Source organism: Protopterus annectens, chromosome 2.part2, assembly GCF_019279795.1.
Source record: "Protopterus annectens isolate FY-2018-M chromosome 2.part2, PAN1.0, whole genome shotgun sequence".
In the NCBI taxonomy this organism is placed as follows: Eukaryota; Metazoa; Chordata; order Ceratodontiformes; family Protopteridae; genus Protopterus; species Protopterus annectens.
This window is the reverse complement of record NC_056730.1, coordinates 1082221926-1082242994: the sequence shown is the minus strand read 5'-3', so window position 1 is coordinate 1082242994 and position 21069 is coordinate 1082221926. Positions and strand designations below refer to the sequence as shown.

The following is a 21069-nucleotide window of genomic DNA, read 5'->3' as shown; positions in this document are numbered from 1 at the left end:
TATGCAAACTGTTAAAGATTTTTGCAGGTGCAGCCTCCAAGTTTAGTAGAAATTGGCCTACTAAGGGATGGACTTATCCTGCTTATGATTCCCAGTCTAGGGGTAGGTCTAGACGTGGTAGGGGCAGAGCTCAGGGTTCTTTAGGCCTAGGACAGGAGTTCCCCTGCTCAGACTTCTGGTGAGGGCAGGGGTCAGTCCTTTCGTAGCAGACCCAATGACCTGCCTTTTCAGCTGCCAGTTCATTCTCGCTTGGCAGCACCGTTGGGAGGAAGGCTGTCTCTTTTCAAAGAAAATTGGGATTTAATTACCCAAGACAGATGGGTTCTGGATATTATTCACAACGGTTACAGGTTTTATTTCCATACCTTGCCTCTTTCAAAGGCATGCCAGACATTCCTCCTCTACAAAGACAAGAGGCTCTCAAGCAGATTTCTCTGTTACTCCAAATAGGGGCCATTCAGCCAGTTCCTGTGCCAGAAAGGGGCCTAGGATTTTATTCTCGCCTGTTCCTAGTACCAAAGAAGGGGAACACGTGGAGACCAATTTTGGATTTATCTACCCTCAACACTTATCTGGACATTCCCAAGTTCAAAATGTTGACGTTACAACAGCTTTTACCTCTGCTGGGCAAAGATCACTGGATGGTAACTTTAGATCTCAAGGAAGCTTACCTTCATGTGCCTATAAGACTAAGTTGCAGAAAGTATCTGCGTTTTCGAGCTGGAAATTCTCATTATCAGTTCTCTGCATTGCCCTTTGGCTTATCTACTGCCCAGAGTATTCACAAAGGTTCTGGCTCCAGTGATAGCTTACTTCAGGCTAAAAGGAATTCAAATCTATCCTTACTTGGACGACTGCCTGATTCTGGCTCAAGAAAAGGAAGACCTTCTACAGCATTTGGAATATGTCATAGCAGTGCTAAGATGCCTAGGGTATTCTGTGAACGAAATAAAGTCCAGTCTAGTACCCTCTCAAGACATGTGCTTTCTGGGTGTGAGACTGAATACAGCAGCCCAGATGGCCTTTTAACCCCGGACAAACAAAAGAATCTTTCCAGTTACTTCCATCAACTATCTCTTCAGTCCGGGCTGACTGCAAGGACAGTCCTTCAAGCCTTAGGGTTCATGGCATCTTGTATTCTGGTGCTTCCCAATGCCAAACTGCATATGAGGAAGCTACAATGGTATCTCAAAATGTATGGACACAGCACTGCCAGGATTTGGACACTGTCATTCAAATAATACCTTGCATTCAAAAGGAATTTTTGTGGTGGGCTCAGGAATGTCACCTAAACAAGGGACTCTCTGTGACCCGCCAGAGGCGAGTCAGATTCTAACGACAGATGCCTCAGACATTGCTTGGGGAGCTCATCTAAATGGAAAGTGGATACAAGACAAGTGGCCTGCCAAACTACAGCATCTACATATCAACATGAAGGAGATGTTAGCAGTCCAGTTTGCATTAATGGCTTTCAAGGAATTACTTCTTCCAGGGCAGGTGTTGATTCTAACAGACAACACAACTGTCATGTGGTACATCAACAAACAAGGGGAACGATTCTTACCCATTGTGCAGGCAAGCAATGATTTTATGGGAGACTGCTCAGCTTGCAATTAACTCTTCAGGCAAGGTTTCTGCCCGGAGCACAGAACTCCTTAGCAGATGTGTTAAGCAGACAAATCATGGATCCCCACGAGTGGAAACTGGATCTTCATGTATTTCAAAAATTGACAGTGTCATGGGGAACTCCAGACATAGATCTGTTCGCTTCTCCACTAAACCACCAGCTGCCAAAGTTTTGCACAAAGAGGTTTCATCACACAGCTTGGAGAGTGGATGCTCTTTCTTTCAGTTGGAAAAATCTTCATGTGTATGCGTTTCCACCTCTGCCTCTTCTTCCAAAGGTGCTTCTAAAAGTCAGACAAGACAAGCCAAGGATGATTTTAATAGCTCCAGATTGGCCTCGGCAGCACTGGTACCCATTACTGAGGAGTTTGGTAAGGAAGCCTCCATGGCCTTTACCCTTGATTCCACACCTGTTGTCTCAAAGAGACGGCCACCTGCTCAATGTCAAGCTTCACTCTCTTCATCTAACAGCCTGGCATATTCTGTTTTGAAAGACAGTCGGTCTCAACTTCCTCAACAAGTTTTAAATGTGATTATGGAAGCCAGGAGACCTAGTACAAGGAAAGTGTACACAGAAAAATGGAAGAGATTTTTATTTTGGAGTGCAGCAAACAATTTGGAGATTTCTGAGCCAAATTTGAGTGTGGCTCTTCAATATCTTACTGAGTTACTGGACAAAGGTTTGTCTTTCTCTTCCATTAAGATTCATGCTGCAGCACTTTCAGCTCACTATGATTGTGACCCACCATTGTTTTCATCCTTTGTTCAAGCAATTTCTTAGAGGGGCAAAGAATATAAGACCCCCACGAGAGCTCCTACTCCTGCTTGGGATCTCAATTTTGTGTTGGAGAAACTTACTCTACAACCTTTGAGCCTGCGGCTACTGCTGAATTGAAATACTTGTCATGGAAGACTGCTTTTTTGTTGGCCATTACTTCTGCAAGAAGGGTTTCTGAGTTGCAGGCCCTTATGGCAGTGGAGCCTTTTGATTTTTCATAAGGATAGGGTATCTTTACGCACTAATCCTTCCTTTATGCCTAAGGTGGTTTCTAGTGTGGCTTTAAACCAAACTATTCATTTGCCTACCTTTTATGCAGATCCCCAAAATAAAGGGGAACAGATTTTGCACACTTTAGATGTACACAGGCAATTGCTTATTATTTGAGCAGGACTAAGGATTTTAGGCAGTCTCAGCAGTTGTTTATTTCTTTTGCTTTGAGTTCAAAGGGCAAGCCTGTGTCTAAACAAACTATTTCTAGGTGGATTGGGTGTTGCATTGCATTTTGTTATTCCCATCATGGCAAGGAGATTCCAGCTGGGATTAGGCCTCATTCCACTAGGGCTACTGCCACTTCAACAGCATTTCTAAGGGGAGTGGCAACAAAGGATACTTTGAGGCAGCTACTTGGAGTTCAGTGCATACTTTCTCTAAGCATTATCACCTTCCTCTCTACTCTAAGTCTAGGGCTGGTTTTGCCACAGCTATTTTGCAAGGCATGTTGTCAGTTCCTGCTTCCTTATGATTTGCCAGCCTCCCTTACCTCTGCTTTGGGATTCTACCCAATAGTTAGGACTGCAGCAATGTGGAATGAAGAACATAGTACAGTTTTGTACCTACCATAAATGTAGATGTTCGAGGATCCACATTGCTGCAGTCCAATTTACCCTCCCTCCTTCCCCTCTGTGTTTAGGGGTGGTTGTGTAGGTGAAGTTATATTCTGCTGTTTTTGTATATATTGTACATATATATTTTGGTGCAGGTATGTTGGGAATTTTTTTTTTTGGTTTGGCCTTATCTTTTCAGGGTCTTCTGACATCTGGGGCAAGAAAAGACTGAGGATATGACGTCGGTCATGCGCATTAGTACCCTGACGTACTGACGTCAGTCTAATGCGCCCTGACCGACGTCAGCCATATACTTTGGTATTCGGGCCGACTGGACAGCGGACTACCCAATAGTTAGGACTGCAGCAATGTGGATCCTCGAACATCTACATTTATGGTAGGTACAAAACTGTACTTTCTGTGGAACACAGCCTTGAACTACCAAGTGAACCTGCAAGCTCAATTCTTGCCAGGCAAACTAAATAAATTCACTGGCAGACGACAAGCAGAAATCTCATAGACCCACACGATTGGAAACTGGAACCCAAAATATTCAAGCTCTTGATTAACAAATGAGGGGATACCAGAGGTAGACCTGTTTGCCTCCCCTCAGAACTACCAATTGAAATTCTGCACCAGAACTCCCCACAGTCGAGCTTGGAAAGTGGATGCCCTGTCCTTTACCTGGGAAAGCCTCTCAATTTATGCCTTTCTCCCTCTGCCTCTTCTCTCGAAGGTTCTACTAAAGATCAAACAGGACAAGCCAAGGACAATGCTGATTGCCCCAGACTGGCCATGTCAGCACTGGTATCCTTTTTTGCGCAGTACCATGGCACCTGCCTCAGACGTCTTCCCTGCTGTCTCAGCAAGCGGGCCAGATTCTGCAATCTCAGCTTCGAACCTTGAACCTTGCAGCCTGGTTAATTCCCTGAGCTCACCCTTAGCAGCCCTCTTTAAGCAGGTGCCTAGATGTCATTCTTGAGGCAAGGAGGCCTAGTACTAGAAAATTCTATTTGGAAAAGTGGAAAATATACTGTTCTGGAGCCAGGCTCAGGGGAGGGCCACAACTGTGCTCAGCTTACCCTATATTCTAGATTATTTAACAGAAATGCTCCACAAGGGCCTATCTTTCTCTTCAGTTAAGATTCATGCCTCTGCCATTTCAGCACATTATAATACTGAGCCACCCCTCTTCTCTCATCCCCTGCTAAAACAATTCTTTAGAGGGGCCACAAATTTAAGGCCCTCCAGGAGAGCTCCTACTCCAGCCTGGGACCTTAACTTTGTATTGGAACCCCCCCCCCCCCCTTGAACCAGCTGCTACAGCAGAGCTGAAATTCCTTTCTTGGAAAACAGCCTTACTTCTGGCCATCACTTCAGCAAGAAGAGTGTCTGAACTGCAGTCCCTCATGGCAGTGGAACCCTTAATTATCTTCCATGTGGACAGGGTTTCCCCTCAGGACTAATCCATCCTTTATGCCCAAAGTGGTGTCTAGTGTGGCTCTAAACCAGTCCATTCATTTGCCTACTTTTTTCCCCTAATCCTCAAAATAAGGGGGAAAGGATACTGCATTCTCTGGACGTGCTCAGACAGTTTAGATTCTGTTTGGACAGAACTAAGCCTCTCCGAAAATCTGACCAGCTGCTAGTTAGTTTTGCTACAGGGGCAGAGGGGAAGGCCATTTCAAAGCAAACCATTTCCAAATGGATAGCCAATTGCATCCATTTCTGCTACAAGCACCATGGAAAACCTGCCCCATAGGGAATAAGATCACATTCCACCAGGGCTGCCTCTACCTCTACAGCATTTCTCAGAGGAGTCCCTACCAGGGACATCCTGGAAGTTGCTACCTGAAGCTATGTACATACTTTCACCAAGCATTACCACCTGCCTATCTTTTCTAAATCCAGAGCTGGATTTGCCACAGCAGTCTTACAGGGCCTTATTGCTAGCACCAATGCTCTTTTAACTGCCTCAACCCTTCCTTAGCTTTGAGAATCAACCCAAATGTGATGAACTGCAACAGTGAAACATGAACAGTGTACAGTTGTGTACACTTACCAAAAATGTAGATGTTGGAGTGTATTCACTGTTGAAGTCCTGGTTACCCTCCTTCCATTCCCCTGACTTCCCCTGGCTCTACCTTTCCTTCTTATTTGGAATATATTATATCGTGTATTTGCTTTTTGCTGTGGAGGTTCCATACCATATAATTGCTTCCTATTGTGGGGGCACCTGACATCTGGGGCAAGAAAAACTGATGTTATGGTGTCGGCTGCATGTTTTATACCCCTGATGACCTGACGTCATAGAAGAAGCGACAGCATCTGACGCAGAAATCTGAAGACTGTGGTATTCAGGCCGGCTGAGGGCTACCTGCAGGCAGATAACCTAAATATGATGACGCAACAGTGAATACACTTGAACGTCTACATTTATGTTAAGTGTACACAACTGTACTGTATATAGCCAAGGTTACAGCAGCAATGATTTTACGAATTTTATTTTTTTAAACAGCTTACTTATACAACTGTACTTTAATGCTGATGTTTGCTTAATGGCACATGAGGGTTAATCATGTTTAGTAACATGCAGTTTGTTTAAAGTTTAGCTTTGTTTTAAAGTAGCAAAACTCTACAGCAACTGGTTCACTCTAAAATGTTTGTTCTTAAAGGATCAAAGAGAAAAGGTGATAGAGTGGATTTGGTAGACAACAAACGCCTGAAAACTTCTGGCCATTCTCCCAGACAAGCTATAAAAAGAACGTCTTTGAGTAGAAGTAAGAGAACTGTGAACACAAAGGGGAGACATTCGTCAGAGTACAAAGCTGAAGAGTATCAACGGTCAGAAAGGACAAAAGTTGCTGGAGACAGGAAAAATCACAGTTTGGGAGGGAGTTCCAGAGAATCTCAGAAGAGCCACCCTGAAAAAGCTGTGCCCAGAAGCAGAGATTCTGATAAACGGACCAAGTTGTGTGCTACACCTGATGACTCTGAGGTGATTATTTCCATCTAGAACTTGTTTTGTCAAGTGTGTTGTGTATGACAGATCATCTGTAAAAATGAAAAAAAAAAGTTCACAATGCAGAATTAAGACAGTAGGAGTAATCTCTTTTTTTTTTTTTCCGTGTGGCACCACTGACTGATTTTGAACTTGCTAATGCAGTTTGTGGGAAGGAGCACCAGTGGAGTACTAGGGATTCTGAACAAGAAAAGGGTAAAGGGAATGAAGAGGGTAGTAGTGCGTGCCTCGGCTGGAAGATGCTACCTTTTCTTCATAAAGCATTCAGCAGATTTCAACCCAAATCTGTATCATTTTTTTTTATTGTAATCACTAATTGGAAGGTATCTTGTACTTGCTGCTGTTTGTCTACGGATCCCCTGTTGTTTGCCTGGTTTGACTTCAAGATCAACTGTAAAAAGGTGCACTTGAATTATCCTCTGGAGTGTTTTATGTTAAAGCTGCAAGATGTGATTTTTTTTTTTTTTTTTAGTAGGTTTATTGTTTACTTTGTTTTTTTTTCTATAATTGCACTCAAAATCAAGTTGTGTATCTTGGACAGTGATTTATGTTCAACTGCAAGGCGTTGCATATAAGCAAAAACAGCTCGTATCTTCTTGTTTACATTGTAGTTTAACTACTACAGCATTGTGTCAATTTTCAGTATAAGGCATTCCATGTGCATGAACTTGTTTGCAACTTGTCTTGATAGGAAGTAAGAAAGTACTACTGATGCACTTGTTGGCATGAAAATGCATTAGCCTGTATAGTAATTAAAAGTAGTATAGCATTATGGGTTCAGCATTCTTGATGTCGTAGCAGGGATTTCCAGCACTGAGAAAAAAGTTCAGGTGCCATTCTTATCAATAAAATAAAGCATAAAAGCAACATATACATTAAAAACTGTATAATTGTGTATTGTATATGCTGAGAAGTCTATATCCAACTCCAAAGCTTTGCTAATTACGCTTGCTCCAGAAAGTGATCACTACACTTTGGTCTGAGACTTCATTTGCTGAACTTATTCTCCCCTCTGGCATTGGGTGGACAGTGGTGATTAGGATTCATTTTTACTGAGTACTGCCCAACACCCCTAATCTGACTGTGTTTTGGCTCTAGTTTTAGTGACACTAGTCATTCCCAGAGGTGCAGGTGTCAAAGCCCATGCCAGTGTTTATGATTGTAGTTCCCTTTTTAGATTGTGTGTTTGGGTTGAAGATTTTGGGGTTGACCTTGCTGCCAGTATAAATTATTTTGGTGCTGATACCATCAACTTTGAGTGAGCTTTTGACCTTGGGACTCTGGCTTAACTAGATAGCCTTTGTCCTGACTTCCTGTGGCTTGGCGCAGATGTTGCCAGAAGTTAACCTTCTAGCCATCAAGTGTATTGTCGTCTTTGCTCCAGTGCCTGCCCCTTTTGCTGCCCCCATTGGCTGTACAGATTTCAGCCTGGAGATGTGACTTTCTGGAACTTTAGTTTCTGCTGTATTTTTGAGTAGGGCGCAAGGGTCATTGGGTTCTTGCAGTCCAGCTTTCGTATGTCTGTTGTGGTGCAGTTTTCCGTTGTTCTTGTATCGTTCGAGGTGCATTGTGAAGCAGAAATGTAAATGGGAGTCACTTGGATTCTCCTCAGGAATGTCTTACACCAGACTTTGAGATTGTTGATTCCTCACTATCTCCTTGGATGATCACAGGTTTGGAGAAGTTTGCAGGCATTTATGTAGAAAAGGTGATAACCCACTGTGACCCCATTGCATCTCTTCAGTGCACCTGTAGGAGGTCTTTCAGTCTACTGGCTGACTTTCTGGGTGTGGTCCCTGTGGTTGAGAAGAGAACAGCATGGGAGAACCTTGATATTGTGGCTCCTCTACCAAAGAAGCCAGACCGGAATCTTTGGCCTCCCAAAAGCTGAACTTGTTGGATAGAGACATCTAGATTTGATTTTTTATTGTAGCACTAGCTCCCAAAAAGGATTCAATCTCAGAGACCTGCAATCCATCCCCTGGACAAGGGGTCCTAAGCAGTGGACAGATTCAGGAATTGAGTTTATGCATCATCTAGTTTTACTTCAGCCATGAACTGTTTGTCTCCTGTGTGCTGCTTCCGGCAAAATCTGGCTGATAAGAGGAGCCAGTCACTAGAAGGGCTGCCTGAAGGGAAGGAGATCCATAGTTTATATTGCAGTCTCAGATGGCAGACTTTTTCTCAATTACCAATTTCACCAAGCCCATAGTTCACACTTCACAGTGCAGCAGGGGCAACAGGTGCTGACATAGCTGTCTGACAGCACACCTGGTTGCATGTTGTGGGCCTTGTTGTGAGTATACCAAAGTGAATTTTCTTAATGCCAAGGTTAAAGCTGAACCAGAGAGAAGGAACAGGAAAGTAAGAGTCCAACAACAGTTGGTGTAAAGTTTGAACCTGCCTAACTCCTGTTGTCTAGAACACAGCTAACTCTGTTTCTGATGTGACTAATGGCAAGCTAATAATAAAGGACCTAGGAGGAACTGACTCAGTAGTTTTCAGAACAGTCGCAAACTCAGAGGTCTCCCATGACAGAACCAGGAATAATCATGATCCTCCCGCAGTAGGGTAGTGGAATAATTCCTAAGATGTCTGATACTCCTACTGTGGAGGCAGTCAAGGGTTGTGTCCCTTTGCCTGCGTACATCTCTGTCCTTCATATGTGCTGATGGATTAGGACAGTAGTAGTAAGAGGCCACACTGTTGTCCTTATCATTGTGGCAGTATTCATTGCATGTAAGATCTCTCGCCTAGTAAAGCCCAATGTCCAGCCCATATTCCAAAGCATCTACAGCCTTCCAGCATCTGATGGCAGATTTATACTCCCTCTGCAGGTGTCTGGCATAAATGTTGACGTATGCATGCTCAGTCCTCGGAAATTCTTTGCTGCCAGTTCAGATGCCATGTTTGAACTTTGGTCTGACTGCCTTTCGCTGAGCTGGTTCCTACTGAGGCATTTACAGATAGGTGGCTCGTTTGGGTTCCTTTTCCCTTTTGCTCTTTGTTTTTAGGAGTGTGTGTCATCCAGGAAGGGAAAATATCGGTGTGGGAGGCACATTCCTCATAAAGATAGAATAGGCATTTCTCATGTCTGCTTTGGTGCTATACATGACCATATGCAGATGTCCTTCAAGAATGCAACTGCAGTCATAACATGTGGGTTGTCCTGCCTCAGGCAGCCCTTGGTCTGCCGGATTCCAAAGTCTGGGTCCGACGTCGGCTGATGTCGCATTTCTCTCCGTCAGAGCGGCTGGAGTACATAAGCATCAGCCGACACCATTTTCTTCAGTCTTTCTTGCCGCGCGGTGCCCGAAGCAGAAGCAGTTTGCAAGTGCCGGTCGGTCAGCTCCTGTATTCTACGATACCGAAGTCATCAAAAAAGCTAAGTACCCCGTTGGGGACCTTTTCTTGCCTCAGCCGATGTCAGAAATTACTGAAAAAGTTAACAATTGTCTTTCTTGTGGTAAACAAATACCTCATAAGGATTTCCACTCTTACTGCCTCCCTTGCCTGGGCCCAGACCACGACGTCTCGGCCTGTGTAGCCTGTGCTCGCTTCAACAAGCGCACTCTCAGGCGCCGGGCGGAGTTCGCTGAAGATTTTTTTCGGCGATATTTTTGCTTACACCATGCCGTCGGATCTTCCGACATCGCAAACTTCCAAAAAGCGAAAAGACCGGGACCGACATCCTCGGCCCGCGTCTACCACCGACTCCACGCCAAAACCTATCGCGAGTGCTCCGGTTCCCTCTGAGACGGTCTTTCCACCGCTCCGAACCGAAGACACCGCATTACCGACGACTCCGATTCCAGACATTACTCCGACGCCAGTTATAGATTTTCCTCCGGATACCGAAACAGAGCAAATGCCCGAGACCATTGCTGTAGACAAGGTCACTCCTGCACATGGAGCTGCCAGGCCCCCTATGGCCATGTCTATTAAGGCCTACACTAGGGCTAAGGCAGCCAGCAAAACAAAGCATATTACTTCTAAATCCTTACCTCAGCCGACTCCAGAGACACAAATTATGTCCATGGCTGCTGATTTGATTTCCATGATTAGAGGTTCACAGGCCCATCCTGAGAGAGGATCCCAGCCTTCTCCTGATAAAAGGCCCCGGGTTGAACCCTCTGATCCTACTCCTTCAGATGAAGAGTTTGAGGGCTCTGTCCACTCAGATAGCCAGGAAGAGCTCTTCCAGACCTATGAGGACTCGGATGCAGAAGATTCCATCCCCTCGGCCTCCCCTCCTGAGGATATTTCTTTTGGGTATGTTCTGCAAACCATGAGGGAACATTTCAAGTGGCAAGGTCAGGAATATTCTGATTCTAGGAAACGCCTTAGGACTTTCCTTAAGAAGCCTCAGCACAGGCCCTTAGCTATTCCTCCTGTACTTGATGTTCTGGATGATTTGTATTCTGACTCTAGTGCTACCTCTGATTCTCTTCCTCCTGCTCCAGCCAAGCCAGACAGGTATTACAGGGTCCCAGAAACTCATTCCCATTTATTCAGGGCCCATACTGATGATTTCACAGGGGCCTAAAGGAGTTTCAGCCTCCACCTCAAAAAATCCTTTGCCCTCCAACAGGGAAGCTAGGTCATTAGAGAGATGGGGCAAAAAGGTTTACACATCCACTACCTTATCTATGAGAGCCTTAAATTGCCTTTTTCATATGTTACAATATCAGGATTATCTGTTAGAAGATTTACAAAAAACATTAGCCACTCCTGATCCTTTAGACAGGAAGACTTTGCAGGAAGCTGTACATAACACTCAGCAAGTAAGCAATCACTTCCTGCAGTGTGGATATGATGCACTGGAAGCTTCATGTAGGGCAGCTATGACAGGGGCAGTCATTCGTAGACATGCTTGGTTAAAAGATCAACCTCTACCAGATCATGTAAAAGCAAAACTTCTGGATGCACCTTTGGAAAAGAACAAGCTTTTTGGTGCAAATGCTAAGGATGTGTTAAAGTCCATCGAAGAAAAAGCAAAATCAGTTCAGACTGTGAAAGATTTCCTCCAGGTTCAACCCCCCAGATTCAGTAGGAATTGGCCTTCAAATAACTGGTCCTTTCCTAATCCAGAAAAGTTTCAAAGTGGTAAGAACAGACGTGGCCGAGGAAGAGGCCAATACAGAGGCCCTTACAGGGGACGACAATGGCAACCAGGAAACCAAAGAAGTGACGCAGGGGTTTCACCTGCCCCACAACCACAATCTCAATGACTTTCCTCTACTACCGCCTACCAGGGAACAACTAGAAGCTCCCTTGGGCGGGAAATTATCTCTGTTTGCAGAAAACTGGCACAGACTGACAAAGGACAAATGGATTTTGGACATTATCGACCGAGGGTACAGGTTTCATTTTCATACCTTACCAAGAAAACAAGGCATGCCAAACCTACCACAAAATCAGAGGGCAGAGGCTATCAAGCAAATCACTCTGCTGACTCGAATGAAAGCAATAGAAAGAGTTCCACAACAAGAACAAGACCAGGGGTTTTACTCGAGTGTTCCTTGTTCCAAGAAAAGAATCTCAATGGAGACAAATACTGGACTTGTCCGCATTAAACACCTTTCTCATAGTACCAAAGTTCAAAATGCTGACTCTACAGCAACTCCTTCCCATGCTGGGCAAGGGGTCGTGGCTGATTACTCTGGACCTCAAGGAGGCATACCTGCATGTCCCTATCAGACACAGCTGCAGAAGATACCTCAGAGTTCTTGCAGGGCCAGAGCATTATCAATTCTCAGCATTGCCATTTGGCTTATCTACTGCGCCCAGAGTATTTACAAAATGCCTGGCTTCAGTAATTGCTCATTGCAGGCTCCAGGGTTTACAAATTTACCCGTACCTGGACGACTGCCTCATACAAGCGGACGACAAATTGATGTTGACAAAAAACCTGGATTATGTCATACGATTACTTCAAGCTCTGAGATATACAGTCAACTTCCAAAAGTCAAGACTGCAGCCATCCCAGCAAATAACCTTCTTAGGAGCCAAACTAGGCACAGCCTCTCAAATGGCTTACCTGACAGAAGACAAGCAAGAGAAGTTAACTCATTACTTCAAAGGTTTAGCAAAACTCACCCAGATGACTGCAAGGAGATTCCTACAGGCCCTGGGTTACATGGCAACCTGCATTCTCCTGGTTCCATTAGCAAGACTACACATGAGAAAGCTTCAATGGTACCTAAAAAGCATTTGGTCTCAACACAGCAACAACTTGGAGACAATCATACCACTCATTCCATGCCTACAAAAGGAATTCCTATGGTGGGCCTCGGTGAGCCAGGCAAACACAGGTATGTCATTCAAAAAATCACAGATAACACAGACCATGACCACAAACGCCTCAGACCTTGGATGGGGGGCGCACATGGAAGGCAGGTGTATACAAGGACAATGGTTTCCAAAGGAAACACATCTGCATATAAACCAAAAGGAAATGCTGGCAGTAATGCATGCCATCGAGGCTTTTCAACACCAACTCCAGCAAGGCCATTTAATGATACGGACAGACAACACCACTGTGATGTGGTACATAAACAAGCAGGGGGGCACCCACTCTTACCCCCTTTGCAGACTGACAATGCAGCTTTGGGAGAAATCACTGAACCTAAACATCCAGTTACAATCCCAGTTTGTTCCAGGAAAAGACAATGTGTTGGTGGACAGCCTAAGCAGGAATTTCACAGATCCACACGAGTGGAGGTTACATCCGAAGGCCTTCAGACAACTCACTTCGACATGGGGCAAGCCATAAGTGGACCTATTTGCCTCTCACCTCAACCATCTTCTACCAAAATTTTGCACAAGGACATACCATCCAAAAGCTTGGAAAATAGATGCCCTCTCATTCAACTGGAACTCCCTAGCAATCTATGCATTCCCACCTCTGCCACTGATGACCTCAGTATTACTAAAGATCAAAGCAGAGAAGCCCAAGGGAATCATAATAGCTCCGGACTGGCCAAGACAACACTGGTACCCACTACTACGGAGCATATGCCACACCAGGAGGTGGGCCCTCCCCCAGTGGCCTCTACTTTTGACTCAACACAATTTCGAAACACTGCACCCAAATCTTAAGACACTGCAGCTAACAGCCTGGGAGATCCCATAAATAGCTTCAGCTTATCTCTCTCCAAGGAAGTTCAGCGGATACTAACAGAGGCTCGAAGACCATCCACCAGAAAGGTTTACTTAGCAAAGTGGAAAAGATTCAGCAATTGGAATACCAGCAAGGGACATGATGCATCATTGCTGAACATCCCACTCATCTTGGAATATTTGGCAGATATGTTAAAGAACGGCCTCTCCTATTCTTCCATAAAGATACATGCATCTGCTATTTCAGCTAGATACAACACTGATCCTCCTGTTTTTTCTCACCCCTTACTAAGGCAATTCCTCAGGGGAATCAAGAACATTAAGCCGCCAAGAAAGGCCCCAGTGCCAGCCTGGGACCTCAATTTTGTCTTAGAAAAACTGACTCTACCTCCATTTGAGCCAGCAGCTTCAGTTGACTTGCAATTTCTCTCATGGAAGACAGATTTCCTGTTGGCAATTACCTCAGCAAGAAGGGTTTCGGAGCTTCAGGCCCTAATGGCAATACCACCCTTTATCATTTTTCATAGAGACAGGGTTTCATTAAGGACCAACCCTACTTTTATGCCAAAGGTGGTTTCTAGGGTTTCTTTAAATCAAGCCATTCATCTGCCTGCTTTCTTCCCCAATCCTGAGAATAAGGGGGAAAGACTGTTACATACCTTGGACATTCACAGACAACTTCGATAGTACCTGGACAGAACAAAGGCCAGTAGGAAGTCTGAACAACTTTTTGTAGCTTACGCCCCGGCAGTCCAAGGAAAAGCAATTTCAAAACAGACTTTTTCTAAATGGATTGGACATTGCATCAGATTCTGTTATTACTTTCATGGAAAGACTGTTCCGGCTAATGTCAGACCACATTCCACCAGAGCTACAGCCACCTCTCCAGCATTCTTAAGAGGGGTGCCTACCAAGGACATTCTAGAAGCTGCTACATGGAGCTCCGTGCATACATTCTCCAAACACTACAATCTCTCTCTATACTCCAGATCCAGAGCAGGCTTTGCTTCGGCAGTCCTGCAGGGTTTGATTGCCACACCATCTCTTTCCTAGAGCATACCTCCTCCCCCAGCTAAGCTATGGTATTCTACCCACATGTTATGACTGCAGTTGCATTCTTGAAGGACATAGTACAGTTTTGTACCTACCATAAATGTAGATGTCCGATAGACATGCAACTGCAGTCGGATTTTCCCCTCCCTCCATACCCCTCTATGCCTAGGGTCCACTCCTATCCCTGTTACTCTTAGCTGGGGATATCTGTTATGGTGTATTTGTTTTATTGCTCATTTATTTGTTTGGAATCCTGTTTTTGTCTTCCAATTTGATTACAGCCTTCCTTGGAGGGCACCTGGCATCTGGGGCAAGAAACACTGAAGAAAATGGCGTCGGCTGATGCTTATGTACTCCAGCCGCTCTGACGTCAGAGAGAAATGCGACATCAGCCGACGTCGGACCCAGACTTTGGAATCCGGCCGACCGAGGGCTGCCTGAGGCAGGACAACCCACATGTTATGACTGCAGTTGCATGTCTATCGGACATCTACATTTATGGTAGGTACAAAACTGTACTTTTACCATTTGTCAGGCTTTTGTTCCTAAAATTATCTCTGTAGACGTCTTACTACTTCGTCTGTTTGGAGAACCAAAGCCTTAAGCTTTTAACCCGGGCTACAGTGGTTGAATCCACCTACCATGAGGTATTGCTGCCTCGTAAAAAGAAGATTAAAAAGTCTCCGTCTGATTCTGTTGCTGTCAAGCCTCCACCGTATGTCTCTCATGTAGTGGATGAAAACCCAAAGATTGTATGGTGCTGAAGCCAGTTCCCTGAGCCCGGGACCCAGTTGGAGACCGGTGTGGAATTTGTTTCTTGCACATTCTGTGAAGTTGTGCAGACGTCTCTTATGGATGTTGAGGGAGAGCCACTGCTGATTATTTCTGAAGGGCCTAGGGGAGATTCCCCAAACCCCAGTTAGGGAAGAGGTTCCTGGTACCGTTATAAACTCTAGACATGACTCTGATCTTCCTAGGTTGATCAAAGCTGATGCTCCCATAAAAAAAAGAAACAGAAAAATGAATCGTATACCATCCATTTCTAAGGATCGTCATAAAGAATGGCAGGGTTTACCCAAGGATTGTTCAGTGCTTTGATGGCCCTAAAGCCCCCACTGAGATTGTCTGTTCCTGCTTCTCCCTGGTCTTCCATTCCAGACAAAAAGACCAGAGTCAGATTCCTTGGATGAGGAGCTGGGTTCTGGGGATGAATCCCTTGACCTTTTCCTCACAAATCCCTTCACCCTTTGACTGTTGGTTATAGGAAGAGGATTTCTTAACCCTGATTTTCCCTTTTGAGGAGTTGTCTTTTGGGGGACACGGTTTGTATGGTGGAATTTTTTAAATCTGATTGTTCCCAAGAGTCTTTCAAAAGAAGCATTATGAGCTAGTACAAATGGACTGTCCTAAACCTTCAGCTGATGTCCTTCATGGATGCATCTGCAGTCATAACAAGAGGGTTGTCCTGTCGTCAGGCAGCCCTGCAGTCGGCCGGATTCCAAAGTCCGGTCCGCTTCGCTGATGTCGCACTCCACCCGACGTCATCTCTGTTGGTCTTCGGGTATATAAGCATCAGCCGACGCCATTTTCCTCAGTCTTTCTTGCCGTGGCTCAAGCAGAAGCTGTTCGCAAGTGCCGGTCGGTCGGATCCAGAGATTACTTCTACCGAATACTACTCAAGACTTCTAAAGCTAAGTACCCGCTGGGGACTCTTTCTTGCCTCAGCCGATGTCAGAAAAAGTTAACAATTGTTTAACCTGTGGGAAACAAATACCTCATAAAGATTTCCACTCTTACTGTCAGCCTTGTTTAGGCCCAGCCCACGACGTAGCAGCCTGTTCGCCTGTACCTCTTTCAACCGACGAACGCTTAGGCGCCGGTCGGAGTTTGCAGAACAGTTTTTCGGTTCTGATTTTGCGACATTATGCCGCCGGATCCTCCGACTACCCAATCTACCAAAACGCAAAGATAAAGACCGACACTCGGTCCGCGGTTTCGGCGAAACCACGGTAAAGCAAACATGAGTGTCTCGGTTTCGCCAAACCGAAAACTGATCAAAGTACAGCTGAACCTATTCTACAACTGAGGCCCCTGCTACAACTCTTGAATCGACCTCAGAAATTTTACCCACTACGGTGGTTGACTTATCAGACACCATCCCTTGGATGTCTCTACCCCAGCACGTGGTGCTGCTAGGCCTCCAGCAGCCATGTCCATTAAGGCCTTCGCCAGGGCTAAAGCAGCCAAGACTACTAAAACAGTGCCTGTTAAACCCCCCACATCCAGGGCCTCTTCTAGTTCTCAAATGCTTTCTTTGGCAGAAGATTTAATTTCTTTAATTAGAGGATCTCAATCTCACCCAGACAGGGCCTCTCAGCCCCAGAGAAGAGACCTAGGGCAGAGCCCCCTGAGCCAGTGTCTTCTGATGATTCTGCTGATGAATCAGACATAACTGACCAGCCAGAGGCTCCCTTCTCCAATTTTGAAGATTCTGATGCTGAAGAATCCATTCCAGCTGCTTCCCCACCAGAAGAATTCTCCTTTGGGGAAACCTTGCATGCCATGCAGTTCCAATGGCAGCAACAGGATTTTTCAGACTCCAGAAAAAGACTTAGGACCTTTCTGCACCTCCCACAGCACAGGCCCTTAGCTATACCTCCTGTTCTCTCTGTGGTGGATGATGCTTTCAATGATGTTTGCTCCGCTCCAGATTCCTTACCCCAGCCCCTGCCAAACCAGACAGATTTTACAGGGTGCCAGATACTCATCACCACCTTTACAAGGCCCCACTTGCAGACCCAGAAACTATATCCCAGGGTCCCAAGGCAGTAGCCGCGACCACAGCTAAAACCCTATTCCTTCTGAAAGGGAAGCAAGGTCATTAGACAGATGGGGTAAAAAGGTCTACACTTCAGCTACTCTCTCAGCTAGAGCTTTAAACTGTCAGTTTCACATGATACAATACCAAGAGTTTATGCTTGATCAGTTAACTAAAAACTAACCACTGATGAATCTCTTGATAAGAAATATGTATTAGAGATGGTAAATAACATACAACAGGTTAGCAACCATTCCTTAAAATGTGGCTATGATGCACTGGAGGCTTCATTTAGATCAGCCATGACAGGCACAGTGATAAGAAGGCATGCATGGCTAAAGGAACAAGCTTTACCGGATCATGTTAAAGCTAAGTTGCTAGATGCTCCTATGGACAAGACAAGTTTGTTTGGTACACCTGCCCAGCAGGTTATGAAGAAAATGGAAGAGAAGGCAAAATCTGTTCAAACTGTTAAAGATTTCTTGCAGGTTCAACCCCAAGGTTTAGCAGGAACTGGCCTGCCAAAATTGGTCCTTTTCTGACTCCACAAAATTTCAAAGGGGCAGGAATAGACGCTCCAGAGGCAGAAACCAATCCAGAGGAGGTGCCTACAGAGGACGACAGTGGCAAGGTAACAACAGAGGCACAGACACAGCCACTGCCACTACATCAGCACAACCACAGTGACTTAATCCTAAATCCGCCTACCAGGGAACAAATAGCAGCTCCTCTAGGCGGAAAGTTAACCTTATTTTCAAAGAACTGGCACTACATAACAAAAGACAAGTGGATTTTACAAACCATAGATCAAGGTTACCGGTTTCACTTCCACGCTTTACCAGTCAAAAGAGGAATGCCAAATCTACCTCCAAATCAAAAAACAGAGGCTCTACGCCAGATAATGGAGTTAGCAAACATGAGAGCTGTGGAAAGAGTGCCAACAGCAGAACAAGGAAAGGGTTCTATTCCAGACTATTCCTAGTTCCAAGAAAGGAAAAAGTTGGAGACCAATTCTCGACCTGTCCACCTTAAATACATACATCATTGTCCCAAAATTCAAAATGCTGACCCTACAGCAACTTCTTCCCATGCTGGGCAAGGAGTCTTGGCTGGTAACTCTAGATCTCAAGGAGGCATACCTGCACGCCCCATTCGACCAATCTGCAGAAGATACCTCAGATTTCTTGCAGGATCAGAGCACTATCAATTCTCAGCATTGCCCTTTGGCTTATCTACTGCCCAGAGTATTCACAAAATGCCTGGCATCAGTAATCGCCCATTGCAGACTACAGGGAATTCAAATTTACCCATACCTGGACGACTGCCTGCTACAAGGGGACAACAAAAGCAAGCTGACAACAGATTTACAAAGGGTCATTTACTTGCTACAAGGACTGGGATACACAGTCAATTTACAAAAGTCAAGGCTGATACCATCCCAAACAAGGACATTCTTGGGCTGAATTGGACACAGTACAACAAATAGCATTCGTGTCTACAGATAGACAAAAAGAACTTCCTCTTTACTTCTTGGCACTAACAAAACTGAACAAGTTAACAGCAAGAAAAGTTCTGCAGGCCTTGGGCTTCATGGCATCATGCATAATCTTGGTCCCATTTGCCAGAGTACATATGAGGAAACTACAGTGGTACCTAAAGAATTTATGGTCCCAACACAGACACAGTCTAGAAACAGAAATCCCACTAATTCCATGCTTAAAACAGGAGTTCCTATGGTGGGCTCAGGCATGCCAGTCAAACCCAGGCCTACCCTTTCGCAGATGTCAACCAAGCCAGACCATCACAACAGACGCTTCAGACCTAGGATGGGGGCCCACATGCTGGACAAATGCGTGCAAGGATTGTGGACACAGGATCAACTTCACCTGCACATCAATCTAAAAGAAATGCTGGCAGTAAAACTGGCAATCCAAAAGTTCAAACCATTTCTCAAAGAGGGCCAGTTGATGATAAGGACAGACAACACCACAGTCATGTGGTACATCAACAAACAGGGAGGCACTCATTCATACCCCTATGCAGAATGACCTTGGAGCTGTGGACCCTGGCACTCAGCTACAACATTCAGTTACAGGCAATATTTGTACCGGGGAAAGACAATACTCTAGCAGACATATTAAGCAGAACCACTTCGGATGCCCACGAATGGAAGCTGCACCCGAACATCTTCAAGACCATCTCAAAGAAATGGGGAATGCCACAGATAGACCTATTCGCATCACCTCTCAATCACCAGCTCAAAAATTCTGCACAAGGACATTCCACCCACTAGCATGGAAAGTGGACTCACTCTCCTTCAACTGGAAAGGCCTAACAGCATACGCATTCCCACCTCTTCCTTTGATACACAAGGTACTACTAAAAATCAAAGAAGAACGCCCAAGGATAATCCTGATAGCTCCAAACTGGCCAAGACAACACTGGTACCCACTACTGAAGAGCATGTCTCGAACAATATGTGGCCAATACCCTGATGCCTTTGATGTTAACTCAGAACAACTACAGCATCATACATCCAAACCTAAAACGCTGCAACTGACTGCATGGAACATCACATAGCAGCAGCTAATCCAGAACTTTCCCAAAGAGTTAAAGACATTATTCTTGAAGCCCGCAGACCTTCAACAAGAAGGAACTATGCTGGAAAATGGAAAAGGTTTGTCATTTGGAGTACGGAAAGAGGAAAAGATGTGTCAAACATAGATATGCCTAACATTCTGGAGTATCTGGCGAACTTCTTCATTCAGGCCTGTCCTACTCCTCCATCAAGATACATGCATCAGCTATTTCAGCAGAATACAGCTTTGATCCACCTGTTTTTCGCACCCTTTGCTCAGGCAGTTCCTCAGAGGAATCAAGAATGTAAAACCTCCAAGGAAACCACCATTACCAGCTTGGGATTTAAACTTTGTGCTAGAAAAGTTGACACTATCACCCTTTGAACCAGCAGCAACAGCAGACCTACAACACCTGTCATGGAAAACTGCTTTCCTACTAGCAATTACTTCAGCAAGGAGGGTTTCAGAACTTCAGGCCTTAATGGCAGTGCAACCCTTCCTAATCTTCCACCAAGGTAGTGTCCATGAGGACTAATCCTACATTTATGCCCAAGGTGGTATCCAGAGTGTCTTTAAACCAGGCAATCCACCTACCTACCTTCTTTCCCAACCCACAAAACAGAGGGGAAAGAATACTGCATACCTTGGATGTACATAGACAGCTACGCTGCTACTTGGACAGAACAAAAAATAGCAGAAAGACTGACCAACTTTTTGTAGCCTATGCAACAGGAAGGGAAGGAAAAGCTATTTCCAAACAGACAATCTCCAAATGGATAGGAAATTGCATACGATACTGTTACTCCTTCCATGGAAAACCAATTCCACAGAACATAAGACCTCATTCTACAAGGGCAACAGCCACTACCACAGCCTTCTTACGAGGAGTGGCAACCAAAGACATTATTGAGGCGGCTACTTGGACCTCCGTGCATACATTTGCCAAGCATTATAATTTGCCTCTATATTCCAGATCCCGAGCAGGGTTTGCCACTGCTGTACTGCAAGGGATCCTAAACACACCATAATCTACTTTTATCCTCCTCCCTAGTTGGCTATGGTATTCTACCCACTTGTTATGACTGCAGATGCATCCATGAAGGACATAGTACAGTTTTGTACCTACCATAAATGTAGATGTCCGAACTGGATAGCATCTGCAGTCAGGATTACCCTCCTCCTTCCCTCTGTGGTACTCCTAGGGTGTTTACCCTCCTAATAGCTAGCTGTTGGGGAGTCTTTAT

The 21069-nt window shown here is 45.0% G+C and overlaps 1 protein-coding gene across 4 annotated transcripts in view; it reads left to right on the top strand.

The window, feature by feature from the left end:
• YTHDC1 (YTH domain containing 1) overlaps window positions 1-21069 on the top strand; it is a 1387762-nt gene that overhangs the window by 236683 nt on the left and 1130010 nt on the right. For all 4 annotated transcript variants that reach the window (XM_044064303.1, XM_044064301.1, XM_044064302.1 and 1 more), the window contains exon 3: window positions 5907-6229. In XM_044064303.1, coding sequence (XP_043920238.1) covers window positions 5907-6229 — 323 coding nt within the window. The remainder of the gene's footprint in view (window positions 1-5906; window positions 6230-21069) is intronic.